The sequence below is a fragment of the Mauremys mutica genome, chromosome 10, assembly GCF_020497125.1.
Source record: "Mauremys mutica isolate MM-2020 ecotype Southern chromosome 10, ASM2049712v1, whole genome shotgun sequence".
In the NCBI taxonomy this organism is placed as follows: domain Eukaryota; kingdom Metazoa; phylum Chordata; order Testudines; family Geoemydidae; genus Mauremys; species Mauremys mutica.
This window is the reverse complement of record NC_059081.1, coordinates 46,288,166-46,300,968: the sequence shown is the minus strand read 5'-3', so window position 1 is coordinate 46,300,968 and position 12,803 is coordinate 46,288,166. Positions and strand designations below refer to the sequence as shown.

The following is a 12,803-nucleotide window of genomic DNA, read 5'->3' as shown; positions in this document are numbered from 1 at the left end:
TCGATATAACGCTGAGCCAAAAAATCGGGAGCCAAAAAATCTTAACGTGTGTTAGGTGAAACCGCGTTTATATCGAACTTGATTTGATCCGCTGGAGCATGCAGCAGCGCCCCCTCCCCCTCCCCGGAGTGCTGCTTTACCGCGTTATATCCGAAGTCATGTTATATCGGGTGGCATTATATCACGGTAGAGGTGTATTTGTATTCATTATTTCATCAAGCTTCTTCAAGAGTAAAACTATTGTAAATAAAATGTGGAACGTGAAGTTTTAATTTTTGATTAGTTGTAGCTGTGTAAACAACAGTGGCACAGGAGCAGTACTATAGTTAAGGTTGTGTCATGACATCTTCAGAGATGGACCTCTCTGAGTCCTTTAAAACTGACGTGTTTAGTTGGATTTCTGAGAAATTTGGTGTACCTTAGGAGGTGCAAGGTAAAGTTTGTGATCCAAAATTGGAGCCATTTGAGCCAGGAGTCCTGAGGATATAATTCCTGGAAAATACTAGCCATTTAAATTTTTATTTATTTATTCATTTATTTGGGGCCTAACACTGGAGATGTGATGTGGGTCAAAATAGTCTCAATCTGTAATGTTTTACCCAGGGTAGTGCATGACCTCCATTCTATATTTGGAGGACCCAAATAGAAAACCGTATTTAAGAAAATGTATATTTTTTGCAACACACACACACACCCCCCCAATGCCAAAAAATAGCTAGAGGGTTTCCATTCCCACAATTTTATGTTTTAAATTCAACTTTTGTAAGTGCTCTAAAATCCAAATGGCTACTCAGATTGCTGTGAAATTTGATGTGCCTCATGGTGGCTCATGATAGTGTTAGTGATTCAAATTTGGGGTTATTTGACTGAGGGGTTCCAGAGTTACAGCTCCCCCCAAAAGCATCAGGTGCCTTGTGCTGTTAAAAAGAGAGATACTAATGACTGGATGAATCACAGACCTCTTGGTTGCTGTGATCTCACCTTTTAGTTAACACATCTAAAGATAAATTAATCACAAACCCCCATCTAATACAAAAGGATTTGGCTTCGAGTTACTGTAATTTGAGAGTCGTGGGTGGCAGTTTTGTTTTGGGGGGAATTATAAGCAAAGTATTTGGGGTGGGGGGGAATATTATACATGAATGCTTCCTGGGAATGGAGAGGTGTTGGGGGATAGAAGTGTGGGGAAATATGGGGGAGTGGTGTTGAGGTCATATGGAGAGACAAATAAATGTGGATGGATGGTAGTGGAGTTGAGAGAGGCTGGGGTGTCGGGAGACATGTACAGCAGCCCCTAGCTTGGCCAGAGTACCCCAGGGGAGGGATAGCTCAATGGTTTGAGCATTGGCCTACTAAACCCAGGGTTGTGAGTTCAGTCCTTGAGGGGGCCACTTAGGGATCTGGGGCAAAATCAGCACTTGGTCCTGCTAGTGAAGGTAGGGGGCTGGACTCAATGACCTTTCAAGGTCCCTTCCGGTTCTAGGAGATAAGATATCTCCATTAATTTATTTTATTTTGTCTTCCTGCACCCTCCAGCTGTGTCATTGCACTCCTACCTTCCTGCACTCCACAGCTCTGCTAGTGCACCCTACCGTTTGCACCCCCCATGTTAACTAGTGCACCTCAACCCTCTGCCCCCCACCTGTGCCAGTTCTCCCCAGCCTCCCACTCAGCTAGTGCATCATAACCTTCTGGCATCCCAGTCATCCTTCACCCCCCACCCGCAGCTCTCCAGTGCACCTCAACCTGTGTGCACTGCATAGCTCTGCCTGAAGGAATTAGGAATTTTTAAGAACACTTTTGTAGACGTCCAAAAAGCCAGAATTCAGGAGGAAAGCCGTATTGGTTTAAAAAAAGGTGGTTTAGAGCAGAAATGAAGGCAGCTATAAAACGTGTGAGAGAGAGAGAGATAGACAGACACATGGAAGAACGGTGAAGTTGATAGTCATGAATATAAATCAGATGGTAAGAACTGTAGAAAATTGATAAGAGAAGCAAAGGGACACAAGGAGCAATCTGTGGCCAGCTGAGTTAAGGACAAAAAGGAGTTTTTAAAGTATATTAGGAACAAAAATAATCCTAACAATAGTATTGGTCCATTACTAGATGGAAATGGTAAAATTATTACTAATACTACAAAAAACACAGATGTTAAATATTTCTGTTCTATATTGGGGGGGGAGGGAGATGAAGTAGTCTAATCATATAACTCTTTCCATTTCACTAGTATCTTAGGAGAATGTTAAACAGCAGCTACTAAAGTAGCATCAGCTGGTCTAGGTAACTTGCATCCAAGAGTGTGTTTTTTTGTTTGGTTGTTTTTTTCTTTTCTTTTTAAAAAGCTGTATGAGGAGCACACTGGACCATTAATGTTGATTTTCATTAAGTCTTGGAGACCTGGGGGTGTTTCAGAAGACTAGAAGAAAGCAATATTGTGTCAATATTTAAAAAGAGTAAACAGGATGACCTCTTTAATTGTATGCCTGTCAGCCTGACATTGATCCCAGGCAAGATAATGGAGTGGCTGATACAGGAGTTGATTAATAAATATTTAAGAGGCTAATATAATGTCAGTCAGCTTGGACATGAGGAAAATATATCCTGTGAAACTAACTTGATGATTTTTTTAAGGAGATTTCAGGTTTGGTTGATAAGATAATATACTTAGACTTCTGTAAGGCCTTTCCCCTGGTACTGCTGTGACGTTCCCCAGGATACAGTCTGGACTGTTGAACCACTGTGTCCCCCGTAGCCCCGAGTACCTTTTACACTGCTTTGCTAGTGACAAGCAGCCTCTCAAGGCTCTGCTCACACACAGCCATTAGCAGAGTTACATCAGTGTTCTCCCAGCTACTCATGAACAAGGAAACACCCACAAATGCCCCAGCCTTGCACGCCAGGAATGTGTCTCTTACACTGCTAATCTCATTAAAAGTCCATCATTTCATCAAAGGGAAAGATTATGCACCAGCCTTTTTAACCTGAGTAGAGATTCTTCAAACCCTTAAATCAAAACACACAAAGAATAAAAGAAGTTTATTAACTAGAGAGAGATTTTAAGTGATAAGTAGTAAAGGAATAAAAGCCAGAATTGATTACAAAAGATAAACATGCAGGCTATTTTCTAAACTTTACTAATCTAAATAATAATTGAAAGCAAAAGGATTTCTCACCCAAAACGTTCAGCAGTCCATATTAACTGCAAAGCCATCCAGTTAGGACCACTCCCCCCTAGTTCAGTGATAGTTCTCTGTCTTTCAAACAGTCCTGCTGCTGTGAGTAGAGGAGGAGAGGTAATATATAGGTCTTATTTTATACCCTCCTCTCTTTGAGGAATACTTCACGAAACCCTACAACCAGGGGCATCCCTCCTAAGAACAGAGCGGATGGGGGGTCTCTGGGGGTCCATGTCCAGCCACAGATGGTCAGAGGCAGCCTGAGGACCCAGATAGTCACAGAGCAGGTGGTGGGGTACGTGTAGGGGGAGGGACAGAGTGCTGCCATTGGCTCATAGCCCAGAAGGGCAACAATAGAAGCCAATTGAGTAAAGCGGCACCCCGAGTGATTCTTTGAGCCTTCCACTCTTAGCTGTGCTTTGACCTTTTCTGCCTCCCAGTCTGCAGCTAAAGTCTACCTCAAAATACCACTCTGTTTATCTGAACCCCAGGTTAGCCAAAAATTAGATGTTCCCCATGGCCATTCCGATACATAGAAGCATATCATACTTAAGACCCGTACACTGGTTACCCTAATAGCCATCTACAGGTTTGGCTTTTAACGGCAAATTAGACTTCTAAAAACTCAACTTTTTTTTCATTTTAAGATGCAAATACCTGAAAATAATTTCCTGCTACTTTTCCGTGAACCACAAAATTCAGTGGGGGTGTAAGACTTTATAAATAATACATCATCAAGAAAACCATGGCAGTTAGTTTATACCCCAAATTTAGGTTTATTTAACAAAAATAAATGTTCCAATTTCCAAGGGACAATTTTTTAAATTTATGCATTCCCCCAGCATTTTTTGAAATCTCCACAATAGAGCATTGCTATGCTAATGCATGAGAACTCAAAGTAACTAGCTAGAAACTTGAGTGAAATATAAATTGAAAAGTATGAGTTGTGAAGAGTAGATTGTTGTTAAACTTCTTAGTGATTTAAAGTGTTAGTAATTGAGGTGACATTTTTAGTCTGACCTGTGTTCTTTCAATTACTGAATTGTCTTTGAAGTTGGTGAAATATGAGCTTTAAATATTAAGACCAAGACACGTAATTTAAAAATAAAAATCTTTCCCCAAACCCATTTTTATAGTGACTCAGAGTAGATATTGATAATTAATGATTTTCAATCTTTGTTTTTTTAATACAGTGGATCAATGCATAGAGAAAGACGCAAGTTTTTACGGTCTGCACTGAAAGAACTAGCTACCGTCCTGTCTGATCAGCCAGGCTTGTTAGGTCCCAAGGTAATTGCAGTAGTTATTTTTGATGGGTATGTAGTCTATTACATTTTCTTTCAAACTTCTTACAATAAGCTAATTTTTAACGTCTTGGAAAAAATGCTACTTTAAAAAAGGTAAAATCTGGTAAAAAGGTAAACATATAAGGTGTTTATTTTAGGAACTAATTCATATTTTTTCTCTTCCAGGCACTTTTTGTATTTATGGCGTTATCATTTGCTCGTGATGAAATTATTTGGCTTCTTCGTCATGCAGATAACATGCCTAAAAAGAGTGCAGATGACTTCATAGATAAGTAGGTTAATGATATTTAGTGGGGTACTTTAAATCTTTATGCAGAATTAACAGGGAAAATATATTTGAATGTAAGATGACCTGTGCAGGAATCATTGTGGCTATATGCATGAATTAGGGCTGTTCAGAAAAGTGGAAATTTCAACTTTTCATTGAAATACTAAAACCTGAAATTTTAGCCAAAAACTGGAACTTTTTGATGATAACTTAAAACTTTTGTGCAGAAAGCTGACACTTTTCATGAAAAATTTAGTCAAAACCCCAATTTATCTGGGAAACAGTTCAGATGGAATTTTTTTTACTAGCCTTGGTTTGTGTAAACCAGCTGCTTATACTTTTTGTTGAAGCAATGTAACAGAAAATTATATAGATATAAATTAGTTTTAAATTTACCTTGCATTGTAAAATTACTAATACCCCAATCCTATGGAGAAGTTCAAGTGACTAATGTTAAATCAGACAGCGCTAATCCAGTTGTACAAAGTGCCATATATGAACAAGCAAGGTGGCTGCAGGATACCTGGATAAAGAAATGATTCTGGTGGACTGTGGGGGGAACAGCGCCAGCTCACTTTAGTAGCCAATCCAGGAACTTCTCTCAGTCTTCAAATAGACCAGCTACACTGTGAATCTCTTCTCCTATGAGAGTAAAAACTGAATGTTAAGTTCCTTGAAGGTCTGCTATCAGTAGAGCAAGCTAACCATGAATCTCTTCACACCAGTGAAGATTGAGCTTTCTGTGCTCTACAACTGGAATAGGAAACCCTGTGATTCAACCAGTGATCTATTCTCCATCCACTGGGGAGAGTCAGCTGATACATCCCATTCACTTGATTCCATAGGTTTTGAGAGAGAAAACTGGACAAAATCTGATCCTAATTACACCATGCTGGTACCATTTGCTGTTAATCCTAATATTTTTCCTTCAACAAATTTTATATGCTGACTCTGTATAGTACTAGAAAAACTACATGTAAAGGATTGGTTTATGAAAAGAAAACTAAAAAATCAAGTCTATCCAGGTCTATCACTTGGGGAACATTGAGTGACGGATAAGACGATCTGATTTTCCGGGGTAGGCAGTGCTAGGTTGACAGAAGAATTTTTCCATTGATTTACCTACTGCCTTTTAGGGAGGTGAATTAACTATGTTCATGAGAGAACCCCTCCCATGGCTGTAATGAGTCTCTATAATGAAGCGCTACAGTGGTGCATCTGCGGTGCTGCAACTGTGCCGTTGTAGTGTTTCAAGTGTAGACAGGCCCTGAGATGGTGCTGCTCCTTCTTTGTATAGTATCACTCGTTGTGGGAACGGCTTGGCATAGCCTGTTTCCAGTCCAGTGAGCATCCAGCAGATAAGGAAACTTTGATCTTATCTTGTAAACAGATTTATTTTTTAGTAGGGAGAAATTCCAGTATGAAAGCCTCACCATTGTAATTATTGTTTAAGTTGTATTTCACAGAATTAATCAGTTTGATTAAAAGAACAGGAGTACTTGTGGCACCTTAGAGAGGAACAAATTTATGCTCAAATAAATTTGTTCGTCTCTAAGGTGCCACAAGTACTCCTGTTCTTTTTGCAGATACAGACTAACAAGGCTGCTACTCTGAAACCATACGGACATTTCAATTGGGGTGCTAGTGGGAGAGGGAGAGCTTCTTTGGAGAATAGAGTTTGATCTAAAAGCATTCCTTTGGGACCAGAGCTTCATGTTTTTTGCCCTTTGGCCTCTTGGTGTCCCTTCTTACAGAAACTCAGATCTACAAGGTGAGACCAATAGTTTCTTTGGTTTTCCCTGCTCACTGAAAGACTCTAGTAAATAATGTTTTTTAAAAGAAAACAGTGAAAGCTTAAAGCCAATAAACTATTCTAAATCCTTTGTAAACAAGTGTTTCTAGTGGAAAGGGATCTATCTTAACCTCTTTCACAAGGGGTATGTTTTTGTATTTGTAAACTTTTCCTTTTTTTTTTTGCTTCCTAAGGCACATAGCTGAACTGATATTCTACATGGAAGAGCTCAGAGCTCATGTGCGAAAATATGGACCGGTGATGCAGAGATATTATGTGCAGTATCTCTCAGGTTTTGATGCTGTGGTCTTAAATGAACTTGTGCAGGTGAGGTTGTTTGTTCATTTGTTTTTATAAACACATGTGCAGGTTTGCCAAAGAGCTTGTTTAGCTGTTGTCTCTGATGTGGTATTTAGAAATGCATCTCACTTTGTATAAAACTTTGATTGCTGCGTTTGTGCTGCTTAAATAATAAATATTTCAAAATAAAACAAACCAAATTAGTTCATGGTTCAGCTTCATGCTATAGAGATTGGACTTTGATTACGTTGTTAATGTAAAAAAAAAATGTAAATTCTGTTGCATTTGGTGGAAAAAAAATCTATATTCACCTAAAGGTACTAACTGAAATAGGTTAAGATTCCTGGCTGTCTTCTTTCACCAACTGACTGGCAAGAACGCCTGTAGCTTCAGAGTTGTAAATCTGTTGAACCACCTAACCAGTGCATAGTACGTTCCTGCTTCTATCAGTGTGAAAAAGGAAGTGACAGGATCTAGACTATGCAAATACTTACGGTTTTTCAGCTGTATTTTCAGCATTTCTCAACAGTTCCCTTGACTGTTTTCCTCAGGAATAATATTCTTTTGTGCCTTATTGCTTCTGATCTCACTTTAAAATGTTTATATGTATTTATTTGTCCACACAGAGCAATAAAGCTTGATGTCTCTAGTAGCACTAAGAGAATCTTTTTTCTTTTGTGATATTTCTTCTTTATAAGATCTCTGGGAAGCAGCACAGTGCCCTCAATTGCTGCCCTGAGAGTAGTCATAAGATGTAGTTTATCAGCATAATGGAGACTCCTTGGCCCATACTACTTCACAAACATGCTGAATAGGAGGGAGAGACTGACTGACTGGAGCCCTCTGGCACCCCTTATAAGCTTGCATCCATCCATCCACCCACCGATAGGTACCATAACTACGCTAGCATCATTTCATGATCAACAGTATCAAAGACAGTTGACAGATCTAATAATCTTTGTGGATTCTTGGGTCTTGTCCATTATCAGCAAGAAGCTTGCAAATTATGCTGGTGGACTCTCTCACTCACACGCTTACCACTAGATTGGCCAATGTGAAGGAAATCTGAGGACTGTAGGTATTGTTAGAAGTTGCTTTGCCACAATCTTCTCTATTCCGCTTCCCCTCACAAGAGATGAGGTGATAAGGATTAGTGAGAGGTGTGTGTGTGTGGTGGTTGGGGTTTTTTTTGAGCAAGGGCCTGATGTTATGCTTTTGTATTAGCTTGAGGGTCATTTACAGCAGGGGGAAAGGACTTCACAGTTGCTGTAAATATGGAAGCACTCACTATGAAGTGGAAAGTACAGGCAGAGAGATTCAGCGCTTATGTCACTAGTAATCCCTCTTCACAAAACCGTTCCCCAAAAAGATCTTGTATATTCTTTGGACACTAACAGACCCGGTATTCTAATATGTGGTTACAGTTCAAGTATAGTGAAATCCTGGCCCCGTCTATATCAACAGCAAAACTCCGATTGACTACAGTGGGTTCTGAGTGTCATACCAATGTTCTACTTCAGAGAGCAAGGAGAGACATTTTGTCGTCTTTGTTGGGAAATTTTAGGTGTGGAACTGCAGATGTCTCAAAAGAAATTTCTGACTGCAAAGGAGAACACGCTCACAAATGTCACTGATTCCTTACCATCTCGGGGGGGGTGGTTGGGGCCACCTTCAATGTATGGACCTCTTTGCAATACCTCTACCTACTAAGTTGCTGTTTTTTTACATGACAGACAGCCCTGTACCATGGAGATGGACATTGAGATCCATGGATATCTTTGCTATTTCATAGGGAAGGACTTTTACATACACCTTGCACGGTTTCATAGATAAGAAGCCTGGCCAATCTGAGGATAAATGTGTGTTCCAAGATGCTGATGATGCCTTATTATCTGAGAGAGATCTGTTTCTCATCCCCACTGGATGTGATAGTGTTCAGCCCATTAGGTTGAAGGTTTCTCCACATTTGATATCATAGCACCTGGGCACATCATCTCCCAAGTCAAGTCCCTGTCTTCACTAGCTCCTGAAAGGGTAGAAACAAAGAGGTTCAGTGCTTCAAGGCAGGTGCCTCAAGTTCTCCCATCTGCTCAAAAGGAGTTTGTTGAAGTATATGTAACTGGAGATGAGGTTCTTCACTAGTGTCATATCTCTTGCCTGTAAGGACAAGCCAGTAGGGCAGAGAATGCAGAGATATCACAAGAAAATTCCATTTATTTTGTCAGAGTAGCTATACCTAAAATACGAGTGGCCATGCCTGCAAACCAGAATGGTAGAGCATGGATGGCTCAAAACTCAGATCAAAGAAGCCACTGACTCTCTCTCTCTCTCTCTCTCTCTCTCTATATATATATAATAGTGTGTGTTTATACTTGGAAAGTGACTTTCACTCATCATTGCCAAGGGCATGGGGAGATGAAGCAACAGAACTCAGAATCAGACTTCACTATGTGATTCTTGAAGGCTAGGACCCTGTCTCTTTTGGATAGTATTAAATATGCTGATAACATTCAGCAAATGATATTTCCAAAGCAAAAGGCAAAGCAGACGAGTTTTGAGTTTATGTAAAATAACTTGCCAGGAATAAAATTGGTATCGTGTGAAAATTGTTTTGTTTTTAAAGCTCAAAGAAATTGGACATTAGTATGACTAATACAATATTAGTCAAATTATTTTCTTCACCTAGAGCATGACAAAGGTGTATGTAATGGTGATCTACTGTATTTAGACTATACTCTTGTGTGACCAGTAGATGGAGCTCACATTTTGCTAATCTGTACTTCTGTCCTCATGAATGCATTTATTTCTTATTTAATTAGATTGTTACTTAGTGTGTATTAGATTGTAGATTTATAGTTAGGTTGAATGTGTTGTAAATTCTCTTTTAATTATTGAACTTAATACCGTAAAACAATAAAAATAACTCTCGTTTACATTTTAATTTTTTTTATATTGTGTTATTTAAAACTAAGTGAATACTTGGAGTTACTGATTTGGAATGATTTATTTGCTTCTAGCAATTAAATACCTGCTTTTTGCTGCTTATGTATGTTCCACCTGTCATCAGATCATCCTTCTCTATTATCTGGAAAAGTTATGACTATAAAAGTTGTACTCTTATTTCTTCACATCTGCATGCTCCAGAGTGATGGTATAGATTATATTTTTCTGAATTTGGCATCAGTGACCCTGGAGAGATGATATCCTAGATGCAGTAAATGACATTTGAGCTCCTTGTACAAATGTACATTAAGATGAACCATGAAATAAGGAAATGATCATAATAGCAGGTTGAGTCCTTGGGCTAACTACTTTTTAGTACCAGAAACACAGGGATAGGTTGAAATCATTAAGTGGTGAGATCCAGTATCTTTTGAAACTCCAGGTCTGGAAGAAAACCCAAGAATATTGACCATAATCAGAACTATACAAAATGACTATTGTGGTTTAGTAGTCTTCCATTGCAATATGGTCTTAGTGTTTACAACAACTGCTATCTCTGTGAAACAATACTTTTTATATTGTCTGAAAACGTCATATCTCATCTTCCAAATGGTATAAATCAGCGTTTTTTTACTTTTTTTGTTTCTGGACCCCTACAAAATTTCAAACGGAGGTGTGGACCGCTTTGGAAATCTTAGATGTAGTCTGTGGACCTCCAGGTTGAAAACTACTAGTATAAATCCCATCTAACTGTCAGTTCATGAACTGTTAGATGTGGAAATCATAGTTGAAGTGGGATTTAATGGGAAGCAAGGTGGTGAGCTAGTGTGATCATGTGTTTAATAGTCTGTCTTGCATCTTGCCTCGTCTGACTTTTGCATGCAGAGAGGTCAGGTGGCCATCTAGATCAGCAAAATACTAGGAACAGAAAAATGTGTAGTGACTATTGCATGAATGACTAGGCTGGAGAGTGTGGAGGCTTTACCTAGAAAGCTCATAACAGTGCACTGTTTACTAAAGCATTGCGTAATCCCTTTGCAGCTACATAGGGATTGTAATATTTTTTTCTCATCGCTGGCTGAGGACAGCTTGGAAAAGTTTACTGGTTCCAGAACCACTTGCACCAGTCTCCTAAATTAAGACTACCTCTAGAGATATTGTTATCTTGCTCTTAAAGTTAACTTTTTAAAAATAAGTTTAAAAAAAAACACTCTGGTGTGCATTTACTAAATTTGTGGATTTGATTATTCTTGATATTGTTTCTGTGAAGCAATTGATGTGTTTCCATTGTTGTTTTAGAATCTTTCAGTGTGCCCTGAAGATGAGTCAATCATCATGTCCTCCTTTGTAAACACTATGACTTCCCTGAGTGTGAAACAAGGTAAGGCTGTTCAGATGAAGAGCTCAAGCAAAAGTCAACTGAAGCTCAGTCTCTATTACCTTGAAGCTGCTCAGGCTTTCTGGTGTTTTAGGATCAGAGATATTTTCTCTTAATCTCATTCTGCATGATGGCTGCTTCTCTCCATTCTACTTCCTCCTGTTTGCTTCCTGTTGTCTTGTATAACCCCATCTGCTTGATACATCAGTGCACATTCAGCAAAGGGAAATTTACTGAAAGGAATCCTGCTCTCTGATTTTCAGAAATTAGTATTCAAGTAAGTTTCACATTGCTGTTGCTGACACATGGTAAATGGGAAAGACTGTACCTGGAATCTTAAGCAGGAGTGAAACACTTACATCAGGCAAAATGCACTTTCATTGCTGCTGCACATATGTTATGTCATGGTGTTCCACTGGTTTCAGTGAACAGAATTTGGAATGCCACAACAGAGCATCAAAGTGATTAAGTGAAAGAGGAGGAAGAAAAATGGTGGGATAATAGTGTTGAAAGTATTAAAAATTACTTTGTCTTCTCTGTAAAATGCACAGTGGGCAGAACATGATCTTTATTGCCCAGTGGGCATGTCAGGGCAATGCCATGTGGTGGTATGTCAAGTTTCATGTAGTGGTATGTCAAATTAGACTACAATAAATTCAGTTTCTGGTAGGCACATTGTTAACCTAAGGGACTCCTTCAGTTTAATCTTTAGTTACCATTGTCGGTGCATACAATCTAGGGTAACAGTGTATTGTATTACTGCTTTTCTTACTCTGAGGGGACTAGAGTCCATTCCTTGAGAGGCAACTTCACCTGCTAAGCTGTGAGGACGAGGTCTGCAAAGCAGCTGTGTGGTCCTTATCATATATTTACCAGGCTTAGGATAAACACACAAGCCTTTGTAGCTGCAGCTTTGACAAAACTGTTGTGTTTTTTCTTGTAGTAGTCCCACTTTTTCATTTAAAGTGCGTGTTTATTCATAACTCATACAGATAAATGCTTTATCCACTCAAAGGCAATTTTATTCCCACGATCGTATATGCTGGGTTGGAATAATTTTTAGTAAATTATCAGACCAAATCTAACCTTATTCTCCTAAAGAAAGTGGTCATTAAGAGACTTGTTATTAAAATTGTCCTTAGAAAAATGTGATTGAATTTTTGTGTTCATATTTACTCTTTAAAGATTTTATTTTACAGTCTGTATTTTTTTCTGATGCAGTTGAAGATGGGGAGGTGTTCGACTTCAGAGGAATGAGATTAGATTGGTTTAGATTGCAGGTAAGTTTTAAATATGTGTACTTTTGCAGGTATGTTGTAAGGAATAATTTGTTTTTAAATTATTGCCTATTTAACTGTGTTTATCTTGCAAATGAGTGACAGATATTCAAAGGAGGACAACTTAATATACTGATACAAAATAAAATTTAAGAGGATAATCCATTGGCATATTTTATTTTAATTCTTTTTATATTTTCTGTGTATGTCTTTGTAAATACCTAATACAGTTAATACTGTTTAGAAATCAAATATACTGAACACAACATGGTACGGACACCTGAATACACCACACAGTACACTGGTATTTGATTCAACCAAAGGAATTTATAGACTTTTTTTTTAATAGTGTGAGAAAATAA

General features: G+C 38.6%; 1 protein-coding gene across 4 annotated transcripts in view; it reads left to right on the top strand.

The window, feature by feature from the left end:
- NCKAP1 (NCK associated protein 1) overlaps positions 1-12,803 on the top strand; it is a 113,142-nt gene that overhangs the window by 51,569 nt on the left and 48,770 nt on the right. For all 4 annotated transcript variants that reach the window (XM_045032662.1, XM_045032661.1, XM_045032660.1 and 1 more), the window contains 5 exons: positions 4,370-4,466; positions 4,649-4,755; positions 6,738-6,870; positions 11,086-11,167; positions 12,386-12,444. In XM_045032662.1, the coding sequence (XP_044888597.1) occupies positions 4,370-4,466; positions 4,649-4,755; positions 6,738-6,870; positions 11,086-11,167; positions 12,386-12,444 (478 nt within the window). The remainder of the gene's footprint in view (positions 1-4,369; positions 4,467-4,648; positions 4,756-6,737; positions 6,871-11,085; positions 11,168-12,385; positions 12,445-12,803) is intronic.